Source organism: Thalassophryne amazonica, chromosome 5 (assembly GCF_902500255.1).
Source record: "Thalassophryne amazonica chromosome 5, fThaAma1.1, whole genome shotgun sequence".
NCBI lineage: Eukaryota > Metazoa > Chordata > Actinopteri > Batrachoidiformes > Batrachoididae > Thalassophryne > Thalassophryne amazonica.
The window spans coordinates 27,582,709-27,595,388 of record NC_047107.1 but is presented as its reverse complement, the minus strand read 5'-3'; the positions used below and the strand labels follow the sequence as shown (position 1 = coordinate 27,595,388).

General features: G+C 40.8%; 1 protein-coding gene across 5 annotated transcripts in view; it reads right to left on the bottom strand.

Annotated features, from left to right (window-relative positions):
• Positions 1 to 1,595: 1,595 nt before the first annotated feature.
• The window catches only part of LOC117510226 (fibroblast growth factor receptor 1-A-like), a 119,206-nt gene continuing 108,121 nt past the window's right edge, over positions 1,596 to 12,680 (bottom strand). For 3 of the 5 annotated variants that reach the window (XM_034169854.1, XM_034169855.1, XM_034169853.1), the window contains exons 13-18: positions 9,984 to 10,174; positions 7,134 to 7,256; positions 6,986 to 7,056; positions 6,742 to 6,879; positions 3,351 to 3,456; positions 2,626 to 2,802 (exon numbers count right to left, since the gene is read on the bottom strand). In XM_034169854.1, coding sequence (XP_034025745.1) covers positions 2,626 to 2,802; positions 3,351 to 3,456; positions 6,742 to 6,879; positions 6,986 to 7,056; positions 7,134 to 7,256; positions 9,984 to 10,174 — 806 coding nt within the window. Of the gene's footprint in view, positions 2,803 to 3,350; positions 3,457 to 6,741; positions 6,880 to 6,985; positions 7,057 to 7,133; positions 7,257 to 9,983; positions 10,175 to 12,680 lie in introns of all 5 variants that reach the window. The other 2 variants (XM_034169856.1, XM_034169852.1) reach the window with 1 other exon arrangement.

The following is a 12,680-nucleotide window of genomic DNA, read 5'->3' as shown; positions in this document are numbered from 1 at the left end:
GGCATGCTACCCTTACCCAGTTTAACCCACAAGCCATTGAGGTAACTGGGGTGTGACCATTGCCATGCACAAGCACCTACTTGGACCCATAGGTAAGCATTAAGCAAGCAGTAAAGACTAGTGTTCAGCCAAAGGACATGGCTGACTTGAAAAGCAAAAATATCATCTCTAATGCTCAACCCTAACACCCCAAACATTATCGCACATTCTACAGCATGCATGTACACTCATTAAAAGCATACACAATTCATATAAAAACTATGAACTTTATTTGTGTGTTACTGCTGCAAATAAGTATTTCAACACCTGTGAAAATCAATGTTAATATTTGGTACAGTAGCCTTTGTTTGCAATTAGAGGCCAAATGTTTCCTGTAGTTTTTCCACCAGGTTTGCACAAATAAATTATAAAAAAAAAAAAAAAAAAAAAAAAAAATCACACGTGATTTCCGGATTATTTTTTTTAGATTATGTCTCTCACAGTGGACATGCACCTAAGATGAAAATTTCAGACCCCTCCATGATTTCTAAGTAGGAGAACTTAGAAATCACAGGGTGTTCAAATACTTATTTTCCTCACTGTAGATGTGGCTTCTTGCGATTTCATGTGCAGTGAAAGAATTACATAGGAAAAAAACCCTCCTATACCTAAAGAAGTTTCACTATTCTCCATCATTACACTTCCCAGCCATAACAAAGACGTTAGCTTTCACAGTAAAACCATCAATACGGAGTGCTTCTCTTCAAAAATCACATCTACCAGCAGAGCATCAAGTCTCTCATTGCTGCTGCAGCTGACTTTTCCAAACTCTTCCTGTGCCATCTGTTAGGTGTGATTACACCCTCCACCTAATGGCACCCCAGCACCATTAGCTGGTTATAAAGCAAGCCTTCTGCTGCTGCTTCTGTTTTTAAAAACAGCCCTTCATCATCACCTCAAGCACAGCGCACCCACCATCCTTTTACGACTGCCCGTTTCCAGGAGTGGATAACATCTCTCCTAAAACAGAGCTCGTCTGGATCCCGGGAAGGGCATGTGGAAATCTGAAGGTGGCCACTCACCAAGAAAGGACAGATCTTGGTGGTGATATGCTCCACAACATCTTTTGTAATCACATCATCGCAGTGCCTTCCCCTTCACCGTGGAGCGCACACTGCTCCTAAACCTCTTCTGGAACAAAGCGAGTACTAGAGGATAACGGCTTTGACCTCAGCTGTAAGCGCCGCACCTTTAGAAAGACTTGATGCTTATTTTAGCCTGTTGCATGGAGACTGAAGTCCAGGTGATGCATCAGCCAATGGCAGGAAGCCAGAGCCACACACAGCCTGATGGATGGAAGGGTAGCACCAGCCGGACCAGCCACTCACGCTGTCCATAAATCATATGTTTACAGCCGGCTGTGGCTCTCTGCACCACCCACTATTTCTTCTGATGTCAGCAGCAGATTATCGTATCTAATCAGCCCACAGCAACCTGTGCTAATGGCCAAGAGATTGAAGTAGCCATTGTTCCAACTCTGTAAACTTGATTTACACCACCACCAAGAAAATCCTGGTATTTATAGACCTGTTTATTGATCTCCGTTCTAACACTGAAAGCTTTTCCAATAGCATTTTATTTAATGTAATCCTTTTACGATGACATACAAATATCCTGCAATCCTTCATCAGAAGTTACTCGACAGCAGGTGAACTCCTGTTAAAGCATTTACAGTAAAGATAAGTTCATCACATGGAAAGCACGCATGCTGCAAGTGCACGTGACTCAAGAAATCTGATTACAAACCAGACATATTTACACATGACTGTCCTCCAATTAATCAACACTCAAGCTTTGATGAGATCTGATAAAACGCTACACACACGCTGTCACACGCAGATTCACACACTCGCACACATTTTCACAAAATGTGTGAAACCTCAGACACCAGCTTACATGGTATTGCAAGTTGTGTCATACAAAGCATTTTTATGTCAAAGTAAAACAAAAAGTATGCCACCCCCCCTCCCCCAAAAAAATGATTAGGCAGTAAACTGTTATAGTCAAATCTGGAAAGTACTGCGATAAAGCAAGAAAACTGTCCATGATTAACACTCTACAGATTATATTCAAAACAGATCAAACAAAAAGTATTGTAGTACACAAAAATATTAGGGTGTTAAAAATAAAAAGAGTACCATGGAAATATATATATATATATTCATATTTATAACTTTGTAGCTCTATTTACACGGAAACGGTGAGTGACATAGGTATGTCCTCTGGGGTATTTTCTCTGGATTTGGTCTGAAAAGTGGAATGCTGCGATGAAACGACAACGGATGAGATGAAACAAAAGTTTCACAACAGTCTTTTTGTTTCTGTTAACCCGTGGAATGCCCAAAATGGAGAGAAGAGTGGGAGTCTGCGTTTATCCTGCCACCCACCAAATATACAAAGTGCCCCATAAACACTGAAGCTGCGCCGCTGCTGGTAACCAAGAAACCTGTTGCACTCTTCAGTTCCTGTAGTCCAACAAGTTCTCACAGAGCACCAGTGTTTTTAGCTTCATCTCTGGGATTGTGGGGAAGAGTCCGACCCCATGAGGCAGGAGCAGAAAAAACATGTCCGGATGAGGATGAGGTATCAGCGTTTCTTAATGGCTGCCCCGTTGGAGTGGGGAGGGAACTTTGGCAAGCAGGGCTCCTCAGCACCGGCATCGTGGGAGAAAACAGAGTCCTCACCAGAGGAGCAGGTGGAACTGCGGGTATCGGGGTAGTTGGGGGAATAATGGTCCATCGGTACAGACAGCTCCAAATATTCCTAAATGCATAAAAAAACAATAAGCAGGTTTACAAAATGGTAAAATGGACACAGAACTTTAGACTTCCTCCTCGTACTGCTGCCATCAACAGATTTTTGTTTGTTCTACAAAATACTGATAAGACGACACTCAGCAATTTAATACAATTGTATTTAGGAGCCACTGATTCTACTCAGATTTTGTTTTCCTTTTTTTTTTATTAAATTTGACATATATAGTAATTTTGACAAGATGTTAAAGTAGATAAAGCATGTTTACACATTTAATGTTTCTGTTCTATTTTTGTTTATAACTTCTGAAACTTACTCAATTAAACCCACTGTTTTCTTCAGGTTTCAGTCATTAACAGGATACTTGTTAAGCTGGCACCATTATTTAATTATATATTGTGATAAATATCAATACTGATCAATAATGAAAAATATTACATATTTTGACACATTGCCCAGCCCTGGGTATATATTTTCCTTTGAGGCTATGCGTAAGTGATGCATACCTCTTAGGTGAACCTTTGGTGAGTGCTGATCTGCTATGTGGTGAAACTGACCTGATTAGATGTCATGGCCAGAGAGCGATCCAGATCTTCAACCAGCTGCTTGAATGTGGGCCTCTGAGAAGGCACAGCATGCCAGCAGTCCCTCATCATCATATAACTGCAGAGAAGATAGTATAATTACAGTGCTTCTGTCCATCTTAAGATTCTTATAACCAAACATTTTGCAGTCATGTTGTGAAAACTGCACATAAGCCCACCAACCATGTGTAAAAGGTTAGCAATCAGAGCTCAGCCATGCTGATCAGCTCCCCATATCTTCAGACTGTATGGTGCATCCGGAAAGTATTCACTATTTCCACATTTTGTTATCTTTACAGCCTTATTCCAAAGTGGATGAAGGATTGTCTCAAGGCACAAATCTGGGGAAGAGTACAGAAACATTTCTGCTGCTTTGAAGGTCCCAATGAGCATAGTGGCCTTCATGATCTGTATTGGAAGAAATTCGGATCTACCAGGACTCTTACTAGAACTGGCCGCCCATCTAAACGAAGCTATCAGGGGAGAAGGGCCTTAGTCAGGGAGGTGACCAAGAAACCGACTATCACTCTGTTAGATCTACAGTTCTCTCTTCCTCTGTGAAGAGAGGAGAACCTTCCATAAGGACAACCATCTATGCAGCTATCCACCAATCAGGCCTGTATGGTAGAGTGGTCAGATGGAAGCCACTCCTTAGTAAAATGCACATGACAGCCTGTCTGGAGTTTGCCAAAAGGCACCTGAAGGACTCTAAGACCATGAGAAACAAAATTCTCTGGTCTGATGAAACAAAGATTGAACTCTTTGGCGTGAATGCCAGGCGTCATGTTTGGAGGAAACCAGGCACCGTCCCTACAGTGAAACATGGTGGTGGCAGCATCATGCTGTGAAGATGTTTTTCAGCAGCAGGAACTGGGAGACTAGTCAGGATTGAGGGAAAGATGAATGCAGCAATGTACAGAGACATCCGGGATGAAAACCTGCTCCAGAGCGCTCTTGATCTCAAACTGGAGTGACGACTCATCTTTCAGCAGGACAATGACCCTAAGCACACAGCCAAGATATCAAAGGAGCAGCTTCAGGACAACTCTGTGAATGTCCGTGAGTGGCCCAGTCAGAGCCCAGAGCTGAATCCAATCAAACATATCTGAAAATGGCTGCGCACCGATGCTCCCCATCCAACCTGATGGAACTTAAGAGGTGCTGCAAAGCGTAATGGGCAAAACTGCCCAAAGATAGGTGCACCAAGCTTGTGGCATCATATTCAAGAAGACTTGAGGCTGTAATTGCTGCCACAGGTGCATCAACAAAATATTGAGCAAAGGGTGTGAATATGTATGTACAGTGAGGAAAATAAGTATTTGAACACCCTGCAATTTTGCAAGTTCTCCCACTTAGAAATCATGGAGGGGTCTGAAATTTTCATCTTAGGTGCATGTATTAATTGCACCTGTTTGAACTTGTTACCTGTATAAAAAACACCTGTTCACACACTCAATCAATCACACTCCAACCTGTCCACCATAGCCAAGACCAAAGCGCTGTCTAAGGACACCAGGGACAAAACTGTAGACCTGCACAAGGCTGGGATGGACTACAGGACGACAGGCAAGCAGCTTGGTAGAAGACAACAACTGTTATGATTATTTATTAGAAAGTGGAAGATGACTAGATGACTGTCAATCTCCCTCGGTCTGGGATTCCATGCAAGATCTCACTTTGTGGGGTAAGGGTGATTCTGAGAAAGGAGGAGGCATGGGAGAAGGTCATGTGGTCAGATGAGACCAGAATAGAACTTTTTGGAATCAACTCCACTTACCATGTTTAAATGAGAACAACCCCAAGAAAACCATCCCAACCGTGAAGCATGGGGGTGGAAACATCATACTCTGGGGGTGCTCTTCTGCAAAGGGGACAGGACGACTGCACCGTATTGAAGGGAGGATGGATGGGGTCATGTATTGCGAGATTTTGTCAAACATCCTCCTTCCCTCAGTAAGAGTATTGAAGACATGGTCTTCCAGCATGACAATGACCCCAAACACACAGCCAGGGCAATGAAGGAGGGGCTCCGTAAGAAGCATTTCAAGGTCCTGGAGTGGCCTGGCCAGACTCCAGACTCAACAGAAAATCTTTGGAGGGAGCTGAAACTCCAAACCTGAAAGATTTGGAGAAGATCTGTATGGAGGAGTGGACCAAAATCCCTGCTGCAGTGTGTGCAAACCTGGTGAAAAACTACAGGAAACATTTGACCTCTGTAATTGCAAAGGCTACTGTACCAAATATTAACACTGATTTTCACAGGTGTTGAAATACTTATTTGCAGCAGTAATACACAATTAAAAAAAAAAAAAAAAAAAAAAAAAAAATCATACATTGTGATTTCCAGTTTTTTTTTTTATGTCTCTCAGAGTGGACATGCACCTAAGATGAAAATTTCAGACCCCTCCATGATTTCTAAGTAGGAGAACTTGCAAAATTGCAGGGTGTTCAAATACTTATTTTCCTCACTGTACATTTCTTAGTTTTTTATTTTTAATAAATTTGCAAAAAAAAAAACTTTCCATGTTGTCATTATGGGCCGATGGGGGAGTTGTGAGTACAATTTTGAGTGAAAAAAATTAATTTATATCATTTTGGAGTAAGGCTGTCAAAATGTCGAAAAAGTAAACTGCCATCAATACTTTCCGGTTGCAATGTAAATCCTACAAGTGGGCAAGCTCTTGTGCTTATGCAACAACAAGAAGGGGTACTCAGAGTGCAACACCTGTGTCTTGCATGTTTGACACAAAGTTGTGCAAATTACTGGTAATTCTTTGTGATTCAGCAACACACGTAATATATGGTTTTGTGTGCCCTTAACATCTGATCAATTCTGTCCAAACCTCAACCAAAATCAGTGACCAACACAAAGTCTTCCCAATACATATAATCCATATTGGCTCCACACTCTGCTAAACAGTTATAACATTTCAAGGTCAAACATCATGTGACCAATAGAAAAGTGATACATACCTATATATTAGTGTTCAATAGTAACCATAGGAGTATTTAACCAATTCCACAAAATAGCCATTCAAATATATATCACACATTTAGATTAATTTGATCTGATTTTACTCACAATCAGATGACTTTTTTCCCCACTAGGTTTGGTCCAAATTGGATGAAAATGATTCAAGTTATTTTCATTAATTGTCATTGTATGAAAGGAGCTTTGACGTGCAGCTATTCAGTGCTGTAGTTGTCAATCAGGTTAGCTTCCCTGCTACAGCTCGCCATCCTGCAGCCAGTATGTGCACCAAGTGACACAAATTGTGCATTGGAGTTTGCTCAGTAACCACTGTTTTGATCTACTGAAAAGAGTTTAAAAGGGGCCTAACAATGCCATGTATTGTTTCCTTACAGCTCGTGAGTGCACGTGGAGGGTTTGTCCATGCGATGGCCTTCCTTCAGCAGCTTAAATAGCTCTTCCACAGGGACACCGGGGTACGGGGAGCCTCCCAGTGTGAAGATCTCCCACAGCAGCACCCCAAATGACCAGCTGAAGACGGAAACAAAACAAGAGTGTTTGGCATTTCTTTAAATATTTTGTGTGCGTGTTTTTACCTGTCATGAATGTATTGTAACAATGAAAGTGTGACACTCACACATCACTTTGGTGTGTGTATATCCGGTCGAACAGGGCCTCGGGAGCCATCCACTTTACTGGTAAACGACCCTGTACAGAAGGAGTGATCGTCGTGGTTTATCTCTGTGTGCACAGCTGTTAATATAAAGTGTGATCAGGTTACTCACATTGGTGGTTTTCTTATAGTAATCAATGTGATGGATATCTCTGGCCAGACCAAAGTCAGCAATTTTCATCACGCTGTCCTCAGTAACCAAAACATTACGAGCAGCAAGATCTCTATGGATGCACTGCAAAAAAAAAAAAAAAAGACTTCAAAAACTTCCATCCTTATTTCATTTCAATTTGATATATTTATACAGCACCATATCGTAACACAAGAGGGGCAAACGGTGGTTTGACGATGCAGACATGTTTTGCAGAACAGAGGTCCACGTCTTTTGGATTGTGGTGCTTCCCCTCTTACCATCTGGCTGTGAGACTTGGGACACCAACTAGTGACCAAAGGTGATGACTGAATGTCTTTGGTGCTTGGTCTGTTTGGAGGATCCTTGGGTACAACGGGAATGACTTTGTGTCAAACAACTGATTACTTAAGCCCCAGTCACACTTTGATCAAAGAAACGTATGAGAATACTCCAAGTACAAAATACATTATTGTGTTATATTATTATGTATAAAAGTCCTTTTTCCATCCACAAAATGAGTTTGTTGTCAGCTGAGGCCTGTAAAGTTAATCAGAAAGTCTTGTGCATGTTCAAGACTGAGCGAAGATCAGGCATAGAGCTTTCTCGCGGCCTGCATGTTTGTTTGCCGTTTTGTCCTTTGGTTATATTTTTACTTATCCTGTGGCTGCCTGATGCTTCATTCTGGGCTTCTGATTAGCCAAAGCACCAGCACAAGCAGAGAAATGACTGACACAGCAACAACATGGAGTGCAGCTCCACATCTTGAAGAATAAGACAGTGCTCCCTCTCTCTCTCAGCATAGAGGCGTGGTGAGGTTGTTTGATGCCTTCATGAACAAACAGTGACAAACAGTGGTGTCATGCATTCAGGCCATGGTAAACTGCTCAATTCCAGCATATATGCCTATAAACCGGGAAAATCATTCTGCTCAGTGCAGATCTCCATGGAAATGTGATGTCATCTGTCCATTAGCGCCCCAACTTCATGGGAGACTGACAAATTTGCCAATGGACAAAATATTTGAATACGCAACTAATTTTGTTGCTCCATCAGTCATAGCGTAACACAGTGATTAGGGAAACTAAGATGAGGAGTATCACTTGCACTGTAGGGACCATCAGCTACAACATTTTGGCCATGTGATGCATTTCTCTGTGCATGATCCAGCACGCAGGTACCTCGGTGCTGAGTGCCCCAGTAGCTGCAGAAGGTCAAGGGGACACCCACAAATAGATGGATACTTCAGAGATGTGGGGACAGACCGGTTGTCTGCCTGGGTGGTTACGATCCAGGAATAAAGACAGTTCTGTGGCGTTGTGGATGCGGTGAACTGTGGCACCACTGCATGCTCTCAGACTTTACTAGACTTGGTGGCGCAAGGTGGGATTCAAGGTGTCAGTCATGTATGTGGTCTGCACAAATTAAATTGGATTCTGCAGCTCTATTTCTACAAATACAGTAGCTCCAGTAACATCTGTTACAATGTATATTTCACTGCATCAGATCCACATCCAGAAATTTTACTTGTTCATCATCTGTCATGAGATACTAATACTTTGTCATCAAGATCAGTGTATTAACTACAAAATGCACTGTAACAGACAAGGAGAGTGGTGGCGTGAGAAAAGACATCATAACAACAAAAAATTTTTTTATGAAGAACTGGAACAAAACAGCGCATAGAAAGTCCTGTAGTCTATTCTGATGTGTGAGAAGGCTGTGTTGAAAGTTTTATTAACAGCTGGCCGCAACATAAGACAACAGAAGAGAAACTGACAGGAGAAACAAACAAGGTTCAGTGAAGCTCAGCAGAACATAAAATATTCCATAGTTTGAAAATCAAATGATGACATTCAACAAGAACCAGAAATTCTAGATTCTGTGAACTGAATTGTTATGGGAAAATATATATATATATATATATATATATATATATATATACACACACACACACACACACACACACACACACACACACACACACACACACACACACACACACACACACACACACACACACACACACACACACACACACACACACACACACACACACACACACACACACACAAAAGACACCACTAGATGACATTCTGGGTGAGCTGGATTAGGCTACCAATGAGCAAGGTGTTCAACTAATGTGCAAACTTTGCAATCAAATTTGGAGACCAGGCATTTGGCCTTAAAAATATGAAATGTGCTTTTAGAAATTCTTAAACTCTTAACTTTACATTTTTATTCATGTGGGGAAACTGTTTTGATGTTAGAAATGGTTTTTATCAAAGTCTTCAAGTCAAAAAAGTAGTGCAATATATGAAAAAGATCAATGTGTTTTCCACAATGATTTTCTTTTTTTCCAAGACTAAATAAAAATGAAGTGTTTTCAAGCCAACAGAACCATTTCTTTCAGCATTTATGAGCCTTTACTGGCGCGTTTCATTGAGGATTTGCCACTAACAGATGCTGTACCCAGAGTAGAGCAAGCAGACAGCAGAGATACACCATGTGACCTTCTCCAGCCTATAGGATTGGCTGTGAGTCTCAGATTTTGTCTAGAGGAGAAGTCCATTTTACAGATGAGAATTTGTAGTTTTGGGAAGTGGTTGAATGAAGTCTCTGCAATGTTTGGTCTCCGTTCTATGAACAGAAATGTGACAAAAAGTGCACTTAGACCTCAGCGGCTGCTTTTTAAGTATCTGATTTTGGCCAGATGCATTTGACCCATGTACACCTGCTACACTGAATGTTTGTAATTTTAATATAGGATTGCACTGGGTGTTCAGCTGAATTTTGATCAGATGAGCAGATTCCTGGTTACATCATTCTTACCTTCTTAGAAGCCAGATACTCCATGCCTCGGGCTACCTGGTAGGCACAGGACACCAGGTCTTTTATTGACATGTTCTCCACTGGAACCTGGTCAGGGTTGTAGCAGTACTCCATACCCGGTGGGCGTCGAGCTCGCAAATACTCTCGCAAGTTGCCTTTAGATGCGTATTCAACAATCACATACAAAGGACCTGTAAGTCAGATATAAAGACAAAAAGAAGTCAACTTATCAACACATCAAATTGAATCCTATGAAACTGAGGGATGACATGTATGACAACAGACATCACACAATATACAATCAGAACCAATAATTACACAGCAAAAAACCCCACAAACAATTCAAAATCGCAGAAAATGTCCAAGGCAAAAGTCGGCATTGCCAGTGTTCTTAACTGCAGGGCACTCAAAAGAAAGTAGATGCCAAAAAACGTTGATTCTATGTGTTAAGGCTAAGGAGTAATTAGCCAAATGGTAAATGTGGTTAGTATAGTGCCATCATGTGGTTTCTCAGAGTAGTGGGTGCCTTGGGGAAGCAACACAAGTTTCATTGCTATCATGCTCATAGTCTCTGAGCAAAGAATTGTACTAGTAAAGAGTAGAAATATTTAAAAATTGCTGCAAAGCCACAAAATGGATGTAGGAACACCACAAAAAAAAGAAAAAAAGAAAAAAAAAAAAAAAAGAAAAAAAAGAACTGCGATTTTATGATATAGAGTTCAGTCATTATTGCCAAACGTCTATTGCAGTGGTTGTAGTGGTATCAGTTTTTGAAGAAGCCTATTATGATCATGTCCCTCAAGGTTGACCTCAAAAGAATAATTTCTTCATGAGCTAGACCAGACTTCGTGAATTAGGCAACACTCACTCAACTTTGACAGCCAACATAGTGCAGCAGATAACAGAATATTTACAGAGGAATGCTTCAAATGGTGATACAAGCACCAAAGTTGGCACAAATATTCCTTAAACATTACCCTTTTGAAAAAACTGAGTATCCACTTGAATTTTCAATAGGCAGCCAGGTGGGGGTCAATTGAAGAATTACACAGGGGTCAAAATTTAAAAATGTTCCAATCATATTCAAAGTTATACCACATTATTATCACTTTAGCGAGGCATTGCTAAGTCGGTATCGTAGATTTACGGTGACGCTACCTGGCTATATCCGCCCGCTGTGCATAAACATATGATGTCATAGCGCACAGCCTAAGAACTGTCTGCAAAGGAAAAAAAAATCCTGTCCGCAGAAGTGTGTGTGTTGGTCCCAATATGGATATTTCAGATGATTTTCTCATGAAGAGTATGACAATGAACAGCGCAGCCAAAGTAGCCAGCTTGATGAGGACGCACTGCCGAATTTGGACAGCAGCGTGCGCCAGCCAACATGACAAAAGTTAAGTGAGCCAACTTTTTTATGTACGCGTTACATGTTGTGTATCTCAGTAAATTTATAGTAATGCAAATAACATGGTGTTGTCGTGCGGTATGCATTTTCTGAGTCCCTCCGTTCATGGCCAGTCACCCAAAATGACTGATATTCGCCCTCCAAAAGCATGTTATTGAATTATTATTGGTCTGAACATAAATATTCCAAAAAGGCATAGTTTGGACAATCTGTGACTGAATGTTATGGAGTTATGGGGTAAAAACAGCAGGAATGGTAACAAAAGTCAGCTTTTGTTTGTACAGGGGTCAGAAGTAGAAGATGCTCCAAATATTGTGAAATGTGATGCAAATTATTGGTTGAAATGATAGGGTTTTAAAAAGGAATAGTTTGCACCCTGTGTCATGCTTAGTTATTCACATAATCCAATGGATGTCAACACTGTTTGACCTTTACCTTGCAGACCAAGCATTTAACAGAGTCAAAACTATTCAATTTATTAACCCTATTAGTTCAACCATTTGCACCACTTTTTGCTAAAAGTGGAGCAACTTTCAACTTTTGTCCCCTGTACAAACTGAAATTGACATTTGTCACATTCTTGCTGTTTACCCCATAACATTCAGTCAAAGATAGTCCAAACTATACCTTTTTGGAATCTTTGTGATCACACAAATAATAATACAATAACATGCTTTTGGAGGGCGGTATGCATTTTCAGAGGCCCGACGTTCACGCCCAGTCGCCCAAAATGACAGATATTCGCCCTCGTCTAACTCGAGCGAATATTCGAATAATCAATTGACCCCTACCTGGCTGCCTATTAAAAATTTAGGTGGCTAACGTGCTTTTACTATAGAGTAATGTCTAAGGAATATTTGTGTCAAATTTGGTGCTTGTTTTATTTTTGAAAATTGTTTCAGTGTTAGAGGATAGGGATTTTTCCTGGCTTTGACCTTTGACCTTGAAAATTTAATCAGTTCTTGCATATCAGGATTTAAATATTCAGGAAAAATGTCATAACATATGAAAAATTGTGGGTTACAAGCTGTTCAAAAATGTTACCAGCTGTTCGCAGACAAAATGAAGCAAACAGGTGAAAACATAACCTCCACCCAATTTTGTTGGTGGAGGTAAAGAATAATCTGAGCAATTACAATAGGGGTCTTCACCCCTTTGGGGCTTTGGACCCCTAATAAGTTGGATTGCTGTATCCCTACTTTGGATGCATTTTAATATCAAAGCAGTTTCTAAATGTGTTTCTAACAGAGTGAACAGAACAGTTGTGCACCACAAGGTTAACAGAGTTT